The sequence below is a fragment of the Danio rerio genome, chromosome 5 (genome assembly GCF_049306965.1).
Source record: "Danio rerio strain Tuebingen ecotype United States chromosome 5, GRCz12tu, whole genome shotgun sequence".
In the NCBI taxonomy this organism is placed as follows: domain Eukaryota; kingdom Metazoa; phylum Chordata; class Actinopteri; order Cypriniformes; family Danionidae; genus Danio; species Danio rerio.
Window position 1 is genome coordinate 13,564,426 of NC_133180.1, and position 20,300 is coordinate 13,584,725.

General features: G+C 34.6%; 1 protein-coding gene across 4 annotated transcripts; it reads left to right on the forward strand.

Moving 5' to 3' along the window:
* Nucleotides 1-1,603: 1,603 nt before the first annotated feature.
* gal3st1a (galactose-3-O-sulfotransferase 1a) lies at nt 1,604-19,299 on the forward strand. Of its 4 annotated transcripts, XR_012406105.1 has the most exons (5): nt 1,636-1,693; nt 1,792-1,846; nt 11,588-11,748; nt 14,565-17,288; nt 17,508-19,299. XR_012406105.1 is itself a non-coding variant. In XM_009301242.5 (4 exons), exons 3-4 carry the CDS (start codon nt 11,618-11,620, stop codon nt 15,709-15,711), a joined length of 1,278 nt encoding a protein of 425 aa, XP_009299517.2. In that variant the 5' UTR covers nt 1,636-1,693; nt 1,792-1,846; nt 11,588-11,617; the 3' UTR covers nt 15,712-19,299.
* The last annotated feature ends 1,001 nt before the right edge of the window (nt 19,300-20,300 follow it).

Genomic DNA, 20,300 nt, shown 5'->3' on the forward strand with positions numbered 1-20,300 from the left:
ATTTTCTCATTCCCCCAACATTCATGTAATTTATTTATTTATCTGCCCGCACTATTAATTATTTACAAATTTAAATATATAAATTAATTGCTCCCCCCGCCCTTTGAATTAATTTATTTATTTATTTATTTGAATTTATTATTTTTTTCCCCCCAAATTATGTTTAACAGATCAAGGAAATGTTCACAGTAGTTTCTAGAGAAAGTCTCATTTGTTTTATTTTGGCTGGAATAAAAGCAGTTTCACGTTTTTTTAAACCCATTTAAGGTTAAAATTATTAGCCCCTTTAAGCAAATTATTATTTTAATTGTCTACAGAACAAACCATTGTACAATACCTTGCCTAATTACTCTAACCTGCCTAATTAACCAGATTAACCTAGTTAAGCCTTTAAATGTGACTTTAAGTTGTATAGAAGTGTCTTAAAAAATATCTAGTCAAATATTGTTTGCTGTCTTCATGGCAAAGATAAATCAATTATTATAATTGAGTTATTAAAACTATTATGTTGTGTTGAGAAAATCTTCTCACTGTTAAACAGAAATTGGGGGAAAAATGACATGAGGGGGCTGATAATTCAGGTAGGCTAATAATTCAGTTTTCAACTATATATTTACTTATTTATTCTTGTGTATATTTATTTATTTATTGTTTTAATTATGCAGAGATTTATTTACCTATGTATGATTGTTTTATTTATGCAGGAATTTGTGGATTTATTAATTAAATTATTTGTGTATTTAGTAGTCAATTTATTTTCCCAGAGATGGGCTGCAACTGGAAGGGCGTCCGCTGTGTAGAACGTTTGCTGGATAAGCTGGCGGTGTGTTCCGCTGTGGTGACCCCAGACTGATATAGGTACTAAGCCGAAAAATGAATGAATAATTTATTTGTTGTTTTTGCAGGTTTACTACTCTAAGATGGAGAACTAAATGGCTTAAGTAAAAATGTACTTTTGTTATTGGGGGTATTTTTAATATCAAATGAAATGTTACAAATGTAACCTATTGCAAAAGCATTATTAAAGTTTACATTAAAAATAAAATGCATATGCATTTTTAAATAAAACTAGTACACAGTAAATAGCACTAAATGCTAAATAAATAAATAGGCCTAAATAAATAAGTATTCATTTCCCAGAGATGGGTTGTGGCTGGAAGGGCATCCGCTGCGTAAAAACTTGCTGGATAAGTTGGCGGTTCATTGCGCTGTGGCGACCCCAGATTAATAAAGGGACTAAGCCAACAAGAAAATGAATGAATAAATAAAATAATTTTTCAATAACATATAATTAGAATTGAGTGTATGCTACATTTAACAATCAACATTTTAAGATAAAACGGTATCAAAAAAGTGTTCTCTCTCTCTCTCTCTCTTTCTCTCTCTCTCTCTCTCTCTCTCTCTCTCTCTCTCTCTCTCTCTCTCTCTCTCTCCCCCCCTCTCCCTCTCTCCCTTCCTCTCCCACTTTCTTCTTTCAGCCCTGCTCATTCACTCATGCAGTGCAGGTCTCCAGACGCTCGTCTTGCGTCACACAGTCATCTCCACTGAATGTGGTTTAGCCAGCTCAGCTCTACAACACACAGACACGCACACACAGACAGAGGAGAGGCGGGGGCTTCAAAATCATCAGGTGTATGTGTGTGTGTGTGTGTGCAGTCGCTCAGAGGTTTCACACCAGATAACAGGCATACAGGTCTGTTAACCTTGGATAGCATGACGGGACAGTTAACTGCGGAGGAATCGATGTCTTTCAATGCATCTTTGTTAACCAAATCTGATTCTTCTCATCAGAGGCATTGCTTTTGTTCTGCCAGTCAAGCTGTGACCGGGACATCTCCATGATTTGGTGAGTTATCATGCTGAAACTTTATATTTAATCTAGCGATCAAATTGACAATACACATGCATGTAAAATGCTGGGTTCCACGCGATCGATTTGTGTTGGGAAAACATGAACACTGTAAAAGAATCCTGGTTGCCTTACATTTTTAAGCTGAATCAAATTAAACTTATAAGTCCATTGAACTTACATTACGTAAACTGACGTTAAACAGCTTGTGTAACTTTAAGTTAGATCATGATTAACTTAGTTTAACAAGTTACAATGACATAAAACATATGCTGTCATGACTGATTGATCATATAATTATTTTTTACAGTGAAAGAATTAATTTAACTTATTTATTTTTACAAATTTAAGTGAATTTGACATGGGACAATTAAGTTGGTGCAAAAAAAAAAAACTTAAGAAATGTGTTGTTTCTGCTCATTTTAAATAAGTAGTTTGAACAAAGTGTAGCTTATATACAGCGTTGTGTTATTGCATTGTTTGATTAAGCCTTTAGTACGTTTAACTGTACAAAAATAGTTCATTAATTTAATTTGTTGTTGCATCTGTGTTGTATTCATGATATTATACAGGGTAAAGGTTAAATCTAGGTTAGTTAAATCTAATTAACTTTTACTAGTCATGTCAACTCATATTAATCAAACTGATTAAATATATTAAGTTAAGCATAACTTAAAAATGTAATTAAAACCTGATTAACTTATTAAGCAAGTTAAAGTAACTTAAAATATTTGTAGTTATGATTTTTTGTCATATATTTTTGACAGTGTATTTAATCTTCCATGTACATTATATTGGGGGAATATACCTACTTGATGGCATAATTATTATTAGCCCTCCTGTGACATTTACAAACAGGAACATTGAGAAACATTGTTTTAAATATTCATTCATTCATTTTCTTTAGTCATTTTATTTATCACGGCCACCACCGTGGAATGAATCGCCTACTTATCTGTTTAACACAGCGGATGCCCTTTCAGGTGCAGAATTAGGAACATTTATTGGAATGTGAATTTTTATAAAGTTTTTTTATTAAAGTCAATATTAATAGCCCACCTAAAGATATATTTTTTTCATTGGCAGAACAAAGCACTGTTGTCTTGTCTAGTTAATCAATAATTAACCTATAGCTACCTTTAAATTAGACTGAATAGTAGTATCTTGCAAAATAAATAGGTATTATATATGTCATCATGGTAAAGACAGAGGAAATTAGTTTTAAAACTTAACATTTTTCCTAAATGTGTTTAAAAAACGTATTTTTGTAATACCACTGCATGGTTTGAACACTGTAAATAACTTAATAGCATTTTCTGTAATACAATGTTGTTGCATCACTATTATACTCAAGCTTTATAGTTTTCATTGTAAATTATACTTGGGGAATATATATTTGTATTGTTTGAATAAGTCATGAATACAGTACTTTTAACTCTTAAGGGCAAATAGGCAGTATTTTAGTTTTTGCTTTAATATTAGATAACACTTTAATTGATGGTCCAGTTGAGTATTAGTAAACTGTCTAATACCTGTTGATGCTGCTCCTTTAAAAGACATTTAACTGACTATAAGAAACTTTGCACGTACATGTCAGCTTACACTAACACTAACCCCAACCCTAACAGTCCACTTATAATCTAATGAGAATTAGCTGGCATGTAGATGCAATGTAACAAACCAGTGCTTTATATTTAATCCCAGATGTCAATTATATTATACAGTGCTCAGCATATACAAGTACACCCCTCACAAATCTCTCTTTTAAATTCATATTTTAATAGGAAGCTATACAATATTATATTTGTGCATATACATTAGATCAGTCAGTACTGAAGCCAAATCTGGAGCTTATCTAAATAACTTATAATAACACCCAAAACCAGTACAGTCAAATTTATATGTTAGAGAAAAATATTAAATACAAGTTTAAAAAAGAGGAAAAATCAAGAAAAGCAAAAGAATTTTATTGTATTATCTTTCAATTTCTAAATCTGTTTTTTGACTAAAATATTATTTTAATAAATATATCTGTTTAATAAATCTGTTCTGTTAAAATGCATCAAAATACATTTCCTATATTCACTGAGAAATGGAGAAAAATATTCATTTTTAAAATGAGCTGTACTCAATTATGCTGAGCACTGTAGATTTACAGTTCAAAACGATCAGCATTTTTAAACAAGTATGCAGTACCATCACTCACTGCTCAAATTATTCACATAAAAAAAATCGTGTAGTAAGTATAGTCTTGTTCAATATACTATGTTAAAGTGTACATTTACAGCATTGTTACTCAATGAGCGGCGACACGGTGGCTCATTGGTTAGCGTTGTTGCCTCACAGCAAGAAGGTCGCTGGTTCGACTCCCGGCTGGACCAGTTCGGATATCTGTGTGGAGTTTGCATGTTCTCCCCGTGTTGGCGTGGGTTTCCCCCGGGTGCTCCGGAACCTAACAAGTTCAAAGTCATGCACTATAGGTGAATTAAATAAACTAAATTGGCCATAGTGTATGTGTGTCAATGAGTGTGTATGGATGTTTTTCTGAACTGGGTTGCAGCTGGAAGGGCATCCGCTGTGTAAAACATATGATGGATAAGTTGGTGGTTCATTCCGCTCTGGCAACCTTTTAAATAGAGCTGAAGGAAAATGAATGAATGAATGAATGAATACATGCGATACAGATGAATTGGGTAGGCTAAATTGTCCGTAGTGTGTGTATGTGAATGTGTGTGTGGATGTTTTCAAAAAACTTGCTGGATAAGTTGGCGGTTAATTCCGCTGTGGCGACCCCCGATTAATAAAGGGACTAAGCCAACAAGAACATTAATGAATGAATGGTTGGAGTTTTACTAAAAATACTTATCAAATTCTGCAATTTTTTTTGTAAAAACTTAGTATTTTGTACAAATATGATTTTTATGTACATTTTTACGCACAATTTTTTTTACATTTCATTAATATTTAAATAACTTTGCAAAAAAGTTTTTAAAAAGTTTAAAAAATTTTAACATCGTCTTCATTTTATTTTAATTAGATGAAGAAGAATAGACCAATTAAAAAGTACATTTTTATAAATTATTATTATTCATTTATTCATCCTCTGGCTTAGTCCTTTATTTATCAGAGCTCGCCACCGCGGAATGAATCGCTAACTATTCCAGCATATCGTCATCTTAGAATTATAAGGTTCTATCTGACATTTTTGTCAAAATTTAGTTATTGACATATTTTTATTAATTGACAACTTATTTACATTATAGGATGTTTTTTTTATAAGTTGTTTACATTTTAAGACTTTTTATTTAAAAAAACAAATGTTACACACATACCAAAAACTTTCAAGCTCAATATCTCAAAATCATTCAGAACGCAAATAGAACCTTATAATTTCAAGGTGATGATTTGTTTTACGCTGCGGATACCCTTCTAGCCACAATCCAGTACTGGGAAACATCCACATACACTACAGCCATTTTTTGTTAACCTAATAAAACTCCAAACAGAAATGCCAACTGGCACATCCGGGACTCGACCCAGTGACATTTTTGCTGTGAGGCCACAGCGCTAACCACTGAGCCACCGTGCCATCCCATTTTATTATCATGAATATTTAAAAAAATACGAATATTAAAGAAATTATTTGCTTGGAATTTTGTTTCCCCGAATAACACTCTTATGTAAAGCTTCATAATGTCCAACCTATGGAAACACTATCTTGTTTTTTTCCTAAATTCTCCTTTCTAATCAGCCTTCTCATTCTGACCACTTTCTTGTGTTGATATAAAAGGAGCCTTTATTCTGCTCGAATCTCATCAAACTTCATTACGGTGGCTTCCTATTTGTTACGAATATGCCCACAGCACATCAGAGATATCATATGACATTCTTTGTCATACCCATTCAACGCCCACAAGACTTTTATACAATACACTGCTATACAGCTGAACTCAAAATTATTAGCTCTTCTTTTTTTTAATATTTCCCAAATGATGATTAACAGAGCAAGGAATTTTTCACAGTAATTCCTATAATATTTTTTCATCTGGATTAAGTTCTTTTTTTCTTTATTTCGGCTAGAATAAAAGCAGTTTCTCAATTAAAAACCAATTTAAGGTCAATATTTTTAGCTCCCTTAAGCAATATTTGTTTTCGATTGTCCACAAAGCAAACCATCATTATACAACGACTAGCCTAAATACCAGAACTTGCCTAATTTACCTAGTTAAGCTTTTAAATATCACTTTAAGTTGAATAATAATATCTTGAAAAATAGCTAGTCAAATATCATGTACTGTCATCATGGCAAAGATAGAAAAAATGGGTTAAAAATATTTAGGGGGACTAATAAATCTGACTTCAACTGTATTTTAAATGTCCAATAAATAAATGAACATGGTGTTTGATGAATCGAAAGATCCATTATCATATTGAATCTTAAATTGGAGCTGCAGCTGCTGTAGCATTTCTTTGTGGCCGAGTAAAATCCTTTTTATGCATGACCATCAACATAACAATGATGATGTTGTTAGTGTTTTTGCTGTCAACAAAGGATGACTTTGAAAAATGCAGGCTTGGAAATTGCTGCAAATAAGAACAATGGCTTCCTTCAGACTTCTTCTGCCCTTTTTGGATTTCTACTCGCAGCTTTGTTCCTGCACTCTTTCCATCTATCTATCAGAGATCAGCAGCATATCGTATGGCTGGCACAGTCTGTGCTTCTAACTTTCTTTCATGGAAAAGTAAGAACTTTTGTAACTACGACCCGGGACAGCAGATACCTGATCCTGGTCTGTGGGAACAGTGTCACTTTTCGTCTGTGTGCATAATTCATTCGATGGAAAAGTTGTCCCTCATGACCTGCAGCAATTATCTCCAGATCAGAATATTAACTTTATTTCTTTTATTTTATTTTATGTTCGTTTGTTTAATTGGGTGTTTATGCAATTTTTGATACATCCCAGCAAGCATTTTTTGTTTTTTGAAAATCAAATAGACATCTAGCCCAAAATTAGACTAGTCGTCAAATAGACAGATTCCATCAAGCATTTTTTGTTATTAAAAGATGTCTAATAAATGTCTAAACAGAGTCGTCTTGGCTAAAACAAGGTTAAATTTGGGCTGTCAGTGAAAATCTAATGGATTTCTAAAAATAGCCCAAAACTAGACTAGTCATCAAAAAGATAAACCCCAGCAAGCATTTTTTGTTTTAAAAAAAAAGTCTAATATATGTCTAATAGACATCTAAACATAGCCATCTTGGTTAAAACAAGGCTAAGTTCAGGCTGTCAGTGAAAATCTAATCGACATTTAAGATTAGCCCAAAACTAGACTTGTTGTTAAATAGACAGATCCCAGCAAGCATTTTTTGTTTTTAAAAGATGTCTAATAGACATCAAAACATAGTTGTCTTGGCTAAAACAAGGCTTAATTTGGTCTGTCTGTAAAAATCTAATAGACATTTAAAAATGGCCCAAAACTAGACTAGTTGTCAAAAAGGCAGATCCCAGCACGCATATTTTTTGTTTTCAAAAAATGTCTAATAGATGTCTAAACATAGTCGTCTTGGCTAAAACAAGGCTAAACTTGGGCTGTCAGTGAAAATCGAATAGACATCTGAAGATTAGCCCAAAACTAGACTAGTCGTCAAATAGACAGATCCCAGCAAACATGTTTTTGTTATGAAAAGATGTCTCATAGATGTCTAATAGACGTCTAAACATAGTTGTCTTGGCTAAAACAAATTTGAGCTGTCTGTGGAAATCGAATAGATGTCTAAGAATAGCCCAAAACTAGACTAATCATCAAAAAGGCAGATCCCAACAAGCATTTTTTGTTTGTAAAAGATGTCCAATAGATGTCTAAACAAAGTCGTCTTTGCTAAAACGATGCTTAAATTGGGCTGTCAGTAAAAATATGATAGACGTCTAAAAATAACCCAAAACTAGACTAGTCGTCAAAAAAACAGATCCCATCAAGCATTTTTTTGTTTAAAAAAAAAAGTCTAATATATGTCTAATAGACATCTAAACATAACCATCTTGGTTAAAACAAGGCTAAGTTCAGGCTGTCAGTGAAAATCTAATAGACATAGCCCAAAACTAGACTTGTCGTCAAATAGACGGATCCCAGCAAACATTTTTTGTTATTAAAAGATGTCTAATAGATGTCTAATGGACGTCATACAATGTCTGTCTAATCTGTCTATTTGATGACTAGTCTAGTTTTGGGCTATTTTTAAATGTCTATTAGATTTTCACTGACAGACCAAGTTTAGCCTTGTTTTAGCCAAGCTGTCTATGTTTAGATGTCTATTAGACGTCTGTTAGACATCTTTGTTTGCTGGAATGTTTGGTGCATTTGTTTTGTAGTAAAAATTCATTCATTTTTCTTAGGCTTAGTCCCTTATTTATCAGTGGTCGCCACAGTGGAATGAACCTCCAACCTAATATTAACGTCTTATGGTGTTGTGTGCCTGCTGGGATGCTTTGTTTCCCGCCTTCAACCTTTCCTTTATTTCTTCCCTAGTTTCGTTGCTGAGATCCTATATATTTGAAGTTGGTTGGAAACACGCTCAAAGGAGTGTGTACCTACCTGCAGGGTTTCTGCTGAGGTTGAGGTGCTCAGTGTGTTCCTACCTGCAGGGTTTCTGCTGAGGTTGAGGTGCTCAGTGTGTTCCTACCTGCAGGGTTTCTGCTGAGGTTGAGGTGCTCTGAGATCTAGACATAACCATTGTCTTGCCAAATCTGCAAATGTGGAGTTTTACATGCACAAATGACCACTGTAGTCACAGACACCTTTCTTCTGAGGCACTTCTTTTCACATTTTCAGTTTTTTTTACACAGATAATGTCAGTACTGTTTTGAATCTGCTACTATGCTGACACACAGCGATCTGGAGCCCCTCCCTTTTTTGAAAAGAGCACAATCTCATTTGAATTTAAAGCGATGGTCACTAAAATGCCACAATTAAGTTTAAGTGAAGTTTAATAATAAACTAATTTTGAGAGAAGCACATGCTCATGATTGACCTAGCTGGCCTACATTAGCTAAATACGTTCCTCCAATCAAAGGATCCCAAGTGACTATAAATATCCTCATTACCTTTCTACAACTATCTTTGTCTGGAAGACCACCCCCTCCATCTATCTGTCAGAGATCAGCAGCATATCGTATGGCTGGCACAGTCTGTGCTCCTAACTTTCTTTCATGGAAAAGTAAGAACTTTTGTAACTACGACCCGGGACAGCAGATACCTGATCCTGGTCTGTGGGAACAGTGTCACTTTTCGTCTGTGTGCATAATTCATTCGATGAAAAAGTTGTCCCTCATGACCTGCAGCAATTATCTGCAGATCAGAATATTAACTTTATTTAATTTAATTTAATTTAATTTAATTTAATTTAATTTAATTTAATTTAATTTTATTTTATTTTATTTTATTTTATTTTATTTTATTTTATTTCATTTCATTTCATTTTATTTTATTTTATTTCATTTTATTTTTTTTTTATGATAGTTTGTTTAATTATAATAGCAAGCATTTTTTTTTTTTTTTTTTTTTAAAGATGTCTAATAGATGTCCAAGCATAGTCCTCTTGGCTAAAACAAGCCTAAATTTGGGCTATCTGTGAAAATTTACTAGACATCTAAGAATAGCCCAAAACTAGATACAAATGCATTATTCGATGAACAGAATTCTGGTTATCCCCAATGCAATGCAAGAATTACATTCAGGAGGTGCACAACAAATTTACATTTCCCTGACTCCAGCTTTTGTACACAGCTGATATAAAAAGGTAGAGTTTCGTAAGTAATCAGAATCAGTTAATAAATATATAAATATATATAATATACAGGTTAGGTGCTGTGTACAAATGCATATGAGAAAGTATTGCATTGTAAATTGTTATAAGGTGCTTTGTACAAGTACGTATAAGACAGTATTGCACATTTTTTTTGCACAGTAGGGGAATATTTAACTGTTCATGAGGTAGATGGCCTGGGGAAAGACATTTTTCCTGCGTCTGGCTGTTTTTGTGCTTGGTGCTCTGTAGCGCCGACCAGACGGTAACAGTTCGAACAGGTAGTGTGCTGGGTGCGAGGCATCCAGAGTGATTTTGCTAGCCCTTTTACTCACCCTGGAAGAGTACTGTTATTGAAGTGTAGGAAGGGCAGTGCCAGTGATTCGTTCAGCAGTCCGGACTATTCGCTGTAGTCTACTGAGGTCGGTTTTGGCAGCTGAGCCGAACCAGATGGTGATTGAAATGCAGATGCAGGATTGGGATTGCAGGATTGGATGACAGCTGAGTAGAACTGTACGAGCAGCTCCTGTGGCAGGAACCTGAATGACTTTACTGCAGCCACAGTGCTGTTCATGATGGTGAACGGGGGGAGTGCAGGAGGGTTTCTCCTAAAGTCCACTATCATCTCCAATGTTTTGAGAGTAATGTGTATTTATATAGTGCATTTATCGTGTATGGCCATACACCCAAAACGCTTTCACTTGGATGATGCGATGGCAGCCACAGGACAACGGCGCCAGTGCCATCACCACTCACCAGCTATTGGAGTAAAGAGACAGTGACAGAGCCAATTCAGTGGATGGGGATGATTGAGAGGCCATGATGGGTAAGGGCCAATGGAGGGAATTCGGCCAGGACACCTGGGTTACATCCATACTTTACAAGAAATGCCATGGGATTTTCAATGAGCACAGAGAGTCAGGATGAAAGATGGAGCTCACGGACAGTATAGTGTCACCTTCACATACTGTGGTATTAGGACTCACGCAGACCGCAGGTTGAGCACCCCTTGCTGGCCTCACTAACACTACTTTAAACAGCAGCCCATGTCTCCCATCCAGGCACTGAGCTCAGCCCTGCTTAGCTTCAGCGAGTTACCGGTCTTGGGCTGCAGGATGATGTGACTGTGGCATTTTGTGAATGACTGTGGCATTTCATGTTTGTGTAATTCGTCACTTGTCAATCATTCTTCAGTTCTCTGGTGCCCGCACCCAAACATACTTCCTCTTTTTTCCAACTTCTCTGCACAACATTAAAAGCATAAGACTTCTCAACTGCAAATATTCAGTGTTCAGTTTCAGCACATCTTTGCTTCAAAAGGAAAGTCAAATGAAAAGCTATAGTTATTTTCAGATTTTGATAACACTCTATCTTTTCAGCCAGTGGCAGAAAACCTCTACTTCTGCAAAAATGCTTCATTAGTATGCAAAGCGTATCAAACTCAGAGAAGTTTGGTTAATATATCACTCAGCAATACAAAAATACAAGTGTCTAGTGAAAAGTAAAAGAGACAACAGTAATAATAAAATAAATAAGTTCCTATTTCCAGCACCTGCCACATCATCTAAGATTAAAATATTCTTGAATCTCGTGTTGCTGAATTTCCCGTAAAGTCCTGTTCTAAGCACAAGTTAAGCAGTGGCAGATTGCATGTTTTTTTTTTTAACTCATGGGAGACGAGCAATTGAGCGATCAGCGGTGTACCTAAATAATTGGGCACTTGAGGAAATGGTGACACTAGAAATGCTTCGACAATCAGATGCTATAGTAGCACTAGAGGACTCTGCATGCGTAAGCACAGCACATAGCACAGCGCATTTACACTGTATTTACGTAAAGAAGCCTTTAGAGACACAGCTGTGGACCTCAGGCTAACAGATAATTAATTAAAGTAGCTTTAAATTATTACTGAAGAGTCTTTGTCTGTGTTTCAGGGATTTTTTCCAGAGTCCAACCAGGTAGCAATGATGGTTGGAAAGCCAGTCCGGCAGTGGAGGTCCATCTGTAAGGGACTGATCCTGGGTGCACTCCTGACCACCTGCATGATCCTTCTGTACTGCCTGTCGGCCCCCGAGGTCCAGTTTGGCTTGCAAGAGTGAGTCTTTTCATGTGTTTAGAATAAGGAATGCCAAGCAAAAAGGGAAATAATATGATGTTTTTAAAGGGATAGTTCACCCAAAATTGTGAATTCACTGACTATATACTCTTTATGAGATTTTTCATTCTGTTGAACACAAAAAGAAGATATTTTGAAGAACGTTAGAAACCGCAACCATTGACATCCAGTAGATTAAACAAAAACAGATATGTAAGTCAATGGTTACCGGTTTCCAACATGAAGGATGAGTAAGGGATGACAGAATGTCTAGTTTTGGATTAACCATCCCTTTAGGTTCAAGTAGGATTAGAGCTCTATTTATTTTTGTGAATTATAAATAAATATTCTCAAAAAAAGTCTGTTTTGAATAATAGTGTCATGACAGCAAAAATTGTTTATCCCTAAATTCTTGGCTAATTCTCTTATGACATTAATTTTCATTTGATATTAGTTATAATGGATAAAAATGTAACATTTTCAGGCAGTTTTGCTTAACTTAAATATTTATATATTTATATTATTATTAAATTATTTAAACAGATAAACTGTAATTTTATAAAATAGATGAAAATATAATAATATGTTAAAATGCATTATTATGTTTATTATGTCATTCGTTCATTCATTCATTCATTCATTCATTCATTCATTCATTCATTCATTCCTGTGATGCCAAACTTTAATTTCAGCATCTTCACTCCAGTCTTTAGTGTCACATGACAAATAAAATCTAGCCTAATATGCAGATTGGCTTTAAAAAATATTATCATTACAAAATCAAAAAAACAGTTGCTCTGTAAATTATTTGTAATAAAATCACAGTTTTTTTAATGATAATAATAGAAAACTTGAAATCAAGTATTTGAAATATATCTAACATTTTAATGGGTGACGCAGTGGAGCAGTATAGTGCTGTCACCTCACAGCAAGAAGTTCGCTGGTTCGAGCCTCGGCTGGGTGAGTTGGCGTTTCTGTGTGGAGTTTGCGGGTTTCCTCCAGGTGCTTTGGTGTCCTCCTCTGTCCGAAGACATTGGGTACAGGTGAATTGGGTAGGCTAAATTGTCCGTAGTGTATGAGTGTAAATGAGTGTGTATGGATGTTTCCCAATGATGGGTTGCAGCGGAAAGGGCAGCCACTGCGTAAAACATGTGCTGGATAATTTGGCGGTTCATTCTGCTGTGGTGACCCCGGATTAATAAAGGGACTAAGTTGAAAAGAAAATGAATGAATGAATGAATGAATGAATGAATGAATGAATGAATGAATGAACATTTTAATGTAATTGTCTTTACTATGAGTTTTAATGTATCCTTGCACAAAAGAAGTAATTTAAAAAATATATATCCTACTAATTACAGAGTAGTATCAAGACAGTGACATCACAAAGACAAGCATTTTAGATTAGTTTTTTGTTTTCTTCATTTAATATTTTGTAATATGGTTTCCTTTCCCTCTTAAACAGAACAACGTTATTTACTCGCTCTTCAAAACCTTTATGAGTTTCTTTATTCTATTGAACAATGAAGAAGATATTTTAAAGAATGATAGTTGTTAGCAACCATTGACATCCATTGTTTTAGTAGTATGGAAGTCAGTGAGTGCCAGCAACCATCATTCTTCAAAATATCTTCATTATGGTTCAACAGAAGGTTTAAAACCACATGAGGGAAAGTATGATGAGGTCATTTTCATTTTGGGTGAACTATTCCTTTAATTTGTCTTACAATTCTGGAGTAAAACATGAATATGAGAACAACATATTCTAATGATGAAATGGGTAACTCTTTACAGTAAGGTTGCATTAGTAGTAGACTACTATGATGAATAAATGCTGTTTAAGATCGCTGGTTCAAGTCCAGAATGGGTCAGTTGGCAGTTCTGTGTGGAGTTTGCATGTTCTCTCCGTGTTGCCATGGGTTTCCTCCGGTTTGCCCCACAGTCCAAAGATATGCACTATAGGTGAACTGAATAAACTAAACTGGTCGTGGTGTTTGTGTGTTAATGTGAGAGTATATTGATGTTTCCCATTGCTGGGTTGTGGCTGCAAGAGCATAAAGCAGACTGTTAGATCACCATCTCCACGCCAGATAAATAATATCTAGCCCCGGACACCAGTTCTTGTCAGGAAATATCAGTTTCTCCAGGTGTATGGACAAGAAATCAGCAGAGTTTCCAATACCCAAACCTGTTAACCAGTATTCAACTGAATTAACAGTTTCCTATCAATATAGGAGTTGACTGAGAAAGCCAGAGGGATACATCTAACAAGTGTTATTATACCACAAGCAACAGCAATGAAAAATTACTCCTTCACAACATTGCCCAGAGACAATACAGGCTTTGAAATGGAGACATTTCACTTATCGCTTATCCACAGATTTAAAAGATGATAATGATATGGAAAATTTTTACTAATAATAAAGCACTAATTATAGGAAAATATTAATATTAAAATATAAAAAACATAATCAAATGGCGAATAATAATCAATAATAATAATCAAATCATTATCTAATGATCAAGAAAATGATATAATGATAATTATATAAATGACTACTGAACATATGATTAATACAATTAAGAATAAATGAATATTAAAAAATTAAAATAAAACACAACACAAATGAATGGTTGCTTTATTGAAACAACACACAAATAAGTTGTTTCTCAGATCCTTTTTTGAATGTGCTATAATAGTTGGTGGTTCATTCCGCTGTGGCGACCCCTGATAAATAGGGGACTGAGCTGAAGTAAAATTAATGAAACCATGAAATGTATTTGAAACTAAACATTTGATTGATTTTTATCCACAGAGTGCCAGTGCCTTACTCATGTGCCCATCGCCCTTCTGCTGCCCACTCCATCCCAAACAGCTCCCATCATCCCTCAGGGCAGCCTATCTGCACTCCGAAAGTGGACATTGTGTTCATGAAAACCCACAAAACAGCCAGCAGCACTTTCCTCAACATCCTCTTTCGCTTCGGTGAGAAGCACCACCTCAAGTTCGCCTTCCCCAACAGCCGCAATGACTTCTTCTACCCCTCTTCGTTCCACCGCTCACAGGTCAAAGACTACCGGCCTGGAATGTGCTTCAACATCATCTGTAACCACATGCGCTTCAATGCTGCCGAGGTGGCCAGGGTGCTTCCAGCCGATGCCTCCTACATCACAATCCTCCGGGATCCCGCTGATCTGGCCGAGTCCTCCTTCCACTATTTTGGACGTGTCGTACCCCTAACGTGGAAGATTTCCGGGGAGGACAAACTCAGAGAATTCCTATCCGATCCAAACCTTTATTATGACCCTGAAGGATTCAATTCCTTCTATCTCAAAAACCTGCTTTTCTTTGACTTCGGCCAGGATAACAACCTAAATCCTGACGACCCAAGAGTAGACCAGGCCATCCAGGAGATCTCCAAACGCTTCCAGCTGGTGATGCTTGTGGAGTATTTTGAAGAGTCGCTTATTTTGCTGAAGGACGCCCTCTGCTGGGAGATGGAGGATTTGCTTTTTTTTAAACTCAATGCTAGGAAGGATTCGACTATTTCTAAGCTCACCCCAGAGCTTAGATCCAAGGCCCTCCAGTGGAACGCCATCGACTGGAAGCTTTACCAGTATTTTAACGACACCTTCTGGAGAAAGGTGGACGCTTACGGCCGGCAGCGAATGATTAGAGATGTTGCAGAGCTTCGGCGCAGAAATGCAGAAATGGCTGCTGTATGTATTGAAGGAGGCCAGGCTGTTGATGCAGGAAGCATCTTGGAGACGTCCATGCAGCCGTGGCAGCCTATTGGGGAGAGGTCCATTATGGGTTACAATCTGAAGAAGAATATCGATAAAGCCCACCGAAGGCTCTGCAGGAAGATGCTGACCCCAGAACTGCAGTATCTCAGCGATATGGGTGTCAATCTGTGGATTACAAGACTGTGGGGTCACATTAGAGATATCCTGCACTGGTAGCGCAGAAGAGATGTGTCTAATGAAGTATCTGTTAGTTAAGAGCTTCCGTATTTTGTGATTCTCAGGTGTTTAATTATTTATTTATGGTTGTGAATTGCATTATGGGATGTTGATTTCTGCTCTGTGGACTTTTAATGTTAATGTTTTAATGTTACTCTGGAGCCTAAACAAAGTGACTTTTATTGACATTTTAGTAGTTTGACATAATATAATGTTTAATAAATAATATAGAGAGACAATTAGTCAGAATTCAAATAACAGGAAAGGTTCTTTCAGTTTATTACAAGGTTTTTGTAGTGTAATATACAATACCCATACAATATATCACTTTAAACTATTAAAAATGTTCATATGAGTCACTTTTTCTTTTTTTTTTTTAAAAAAAGATCAAGGTCTTATAATGCAATTTAAAAGCATAAATAAACAATAAACAGTAAAAACCTGTATCACAAAATACGGAAAGCTGCTAATTTGCGCTTATTTTTTTTGCAGTGCAGGTGAGAAGTCAGCACTGGCTTGTATGGAAGCTTATTTTAGCCACAGTATAAAGTTAATTCAGAGGTTTTCTTATAATTAATCTCATTGTTTTTGTTAAATCTGAACTTTTGCTTGTTTTAAATGAGATTTTAAAGTTCACTCAAGTGTGATCATCCTCAGGCCAACTAAGATACAGGTGACTTTTTTCATTAGTAGAATATTAAAGATTTTTTGTTGTTGTTGAAATGTAGCTCAGTGGTTTGCTAGTTGGCATTTCTGTGTGGAGTTTGCATGTTCTCCCCATGTTGGCGTGGGTTTCCTTCGGGTGCTCCAGTTTTCCCCACAGTCCAAAGACATGCGCTATAGGTGAATTGAATAAACTAAATTGGCCATAGTGTATATGTGTGAATGTGAGAGTGCGGCTGGATGGGCATCCACTGTTAAAAAAATATACTGGAATAGTTGGTGGTTCATTCCACTGTGGCGACCACAGAAAAATAAGGGACTAAGACTAAGGAAAATTAATGAAACATTCAGAAATCAAATAAAAGAGTCAAATAAAAACTAAGAAAGCAACATATATACAATTGAAGGCAACTTTTTAGTGAAATCTTTCACTTATTAAAGCAAGGATATTTTCACAGTATTTCCTGTAATATTTTTTTCTTCTGGAGAAAATCCTATTTCTTTAGTTTGACTGGAATGAAATGATTTTTTTATTATTTAAAAAATACTTTTTGGTTTAATAATATTAGCCCTCTGAAGAACAAACCACTGTTTGCCAATCAGTAGTCTAATTAACCTAGTTACTGTAAGTCTTTAAGTTGCACTTTAAGCTGAATACTAGTATTTCATATAATATTGTACACTGTTTCTCAGTGATGGGATGCGGCTGGAAATGCTGGATAAGTTAGTGGTTCATTGCGCTGTGGCAACTCCAGACTAATAAAGGGACTAAGCCGAAAAGAAAACAAACGAATAAATGAATTATGCACTGTCATCATGCCAAAGACAAAAGAAGTTAGTTATTAGAAATTACTTATTCAAGTTTAACATGTAAATGTGTGAAAAAAAACTCTCCATTAAACAGCACTTGGGAAATATTTGAAAAAGAAATAAAATTTAATTAAGGAGCCGTTTTGTACATTTGTATAAGTTCTACCTTATATTGTACAGAAAAGACCTCTTATGATACTGTTCTGTGCTTTTTATGGTACAATTGAAATGAAGATACACAATTGTTCTCATATAAAAGTTACATAATACCTATGAAAAAAATATGACTGGAAAAGCAAAGTGGTTTTATTAATAATTTCCACATTAAAACATAAATCATTATGTAAAAGCATATGTTTAAATAAACATAAACATTAATAATTAAGTTATATAATACAAAAAAAACTGGTAAAACCAACCTAAATACTATAGGTATTGTAAACTAAAGATTTAAGGTATTTTTAATAAACATTTGGTAAGCATTTTTGACACTGTTAAGGTACAAAGTGTCTTGTCACTGTGCTGCACCTTCATGGATTCGATTTGTACCTTTAATGAAGGTACAATATTGCATCTGCAGGTTTTAAAAACCAAAGGTACTCTTTGGTTTCCCATGGTATAAATTATGTCTTTAACTGCAATGGTACAAATGTGTTTCTTTGTCTTAAGGTACAATTCTGTTCCATAAAAAGGTACTGCCACAGTGACAAGTGTTTGTACGTTCTTTAGTACAATATAGTTTCATTTATTTTCTGAGAGTACAAGAGGAATATTAATTTTGCCTTCAATTGTATAACAAATATTTAAATCAACTGAATGAATGAATGAATATAGGATTACATACATGTTTTATCATTACATTGTATGCATGCTGTAGCCATTGACTCAGCAAGGACCACACTGTGCAGCAGTTCGCCAGTAACTTACTGTAAATCAATTACTGTAAAATACTGTTTTTACATTTACAGCAACATTTTTCTTGCTGCATCTGTATTTACAGTATTGCATGTTTATCTTTACTGTAAAATACACTACAATTTTCAAAATGCAACTTTAAACACAGTCACATTCCGCAAAACTGTCCTACAGTAAAATACAGTTAAATTCTGTGTCATCTACAAAAATCGATGGCTTCATGCATGGTTTCTTAGAAATCATCACAAACCTTAGACAAAAGTCACCTTCATCTTGATTAGCTGTTAAATTAACAAAAGGTCTTTGTTTTTGGTTGAAATGGCCCTTTGACAAGCTTGTTTCAGTCAAAGAGTGGCAAAAAAAACTACTGCTTTCTCATATTTTAGACCATTTTTATTGCAAATATGAGTTTTTATCTACTTCTATTCATAATTCTGATGTTTCTTCATGTTTACCTTTCAGTTTTCAGCTTTCAGTTTTCAGTCACCTCACAGCAAGAAGGTTGCTGGTCCGAGTCTCGACTGGACCAGTTGGCATTTCTGTGTGAAGTCTGCATGTTCTCCCCATGAAACAGACCTTTCTTGTCAGAACTAATTTCATTTACATAATTGTTGGTATCACAGTCATCAACTCAATATTACAAAATAAAAGTCACTATTACTAAATTTAATTTTATTCTGTGGCTGAAATACTGTAAGCTTCCATAGATGTGTATGCAATAAACCTAAAACCTGTTTTTCTGTGTCAGAAAGAAGTTAAAACATTAAAAGACATGACTGAATTATAAAACATTTTCATATTTACATGAACCTTACCCACCCTCCCTAAAAAGTGGTGACAGTTACGTTTGTTAACATGTTTGTGTTGATAATGTATACTGTAAAGTCGCCGTTATGTATTATGTAGTGTGTGGATGCTTGAGTCAATCATCAAAGTGAATCAGCAACACCTTATTAGTGACCTCATTCTCTGAAGCTTGTATTGTTGGTGCCAACGGCAGTAGCAACAAAAAAAGTGTTCTCTCTCAAAGTGCTTTGGACTCATTGACAGCTGTTGTTTTTGCATTATCACTTAAACTCTGGAGTGGAAAGGTGCTTTTAAGCTGAAATGTGATGACGTATCGGACTTCCTGTGGAAGAGGCCACTGAGCAGCCCTGAAATCCACAAATGATGACAAGAATAAAAATGTTATGTAACATGCCTGTGTCTCAGTTGTGTTTTATTGTCACTATATATATATATATATATATATATATATATATATATATATATATATATATATATATATATATATATATATATATATATATATATATATATATATATATATATATATATATATATATATATATACATAGCTCAACAAAAACCAAGAACTTGTAACATCATTTTGGTGTTTCTTTTTTATGTTTATTAATTTATTTGTTTTTGTTTTTATTCATAACAAGAACAATAGCATACAAAAAATTGAGGAATACCCCAGCAAACAATTTTGTGTTTGATAGACATCTAATAGACAACTAAACGTAGACAGCCTGACTAAAACAAGGTTAAACTTGGGCTGTCAGTGAAAATCTAATAGACGACTAAGAATAGCCCAAAACTAGACTAGTCGTCAAAAAGAAAGATTAGACAGACTTTATATGTGTAATCATTCATTTCTGTTTATTTGATGACTAGTCTAGTTTTGGCCTATTCTTAGTCGTCTATTTGATTCTCACGGAAAGCCTGAATTTAGCCTTGTTTTAGCCAAGATGACTATGCTTAGATGTCTATTAGAAATCTTTTAAAAACAAAAAATGCTTGCTGGGATCTGTCTATTTGACGAGTCTATTTTGGGGCTGTTCTTAAATGTCTATTAGATTTCCAGTGACAACCTGAATTTAGTCTTGTTTTATTAAAGATAACTTTAGACTTCTATTAGGCATCTGTTAAAAACAAAAAATGCTTGCTGGGACAGTACTTCAATTTTTTTTACATCAAATGAACAAATCAATAGAGAATAAAAATTAAATAAATAAAAAAAATATATAGGGAACATATAAATTACAATAAATTTGTATAGGAAATTGATTCCAAAATTGCATACATCCTTATAGTTTTTTTAATTATTAAAGTATTTTAGGTTTTCAAAATAATGCGTAAGATGAATTTTAAACAAATAAATGTTAGGTTTATCAATGGACCACTTTTGTTTGTGC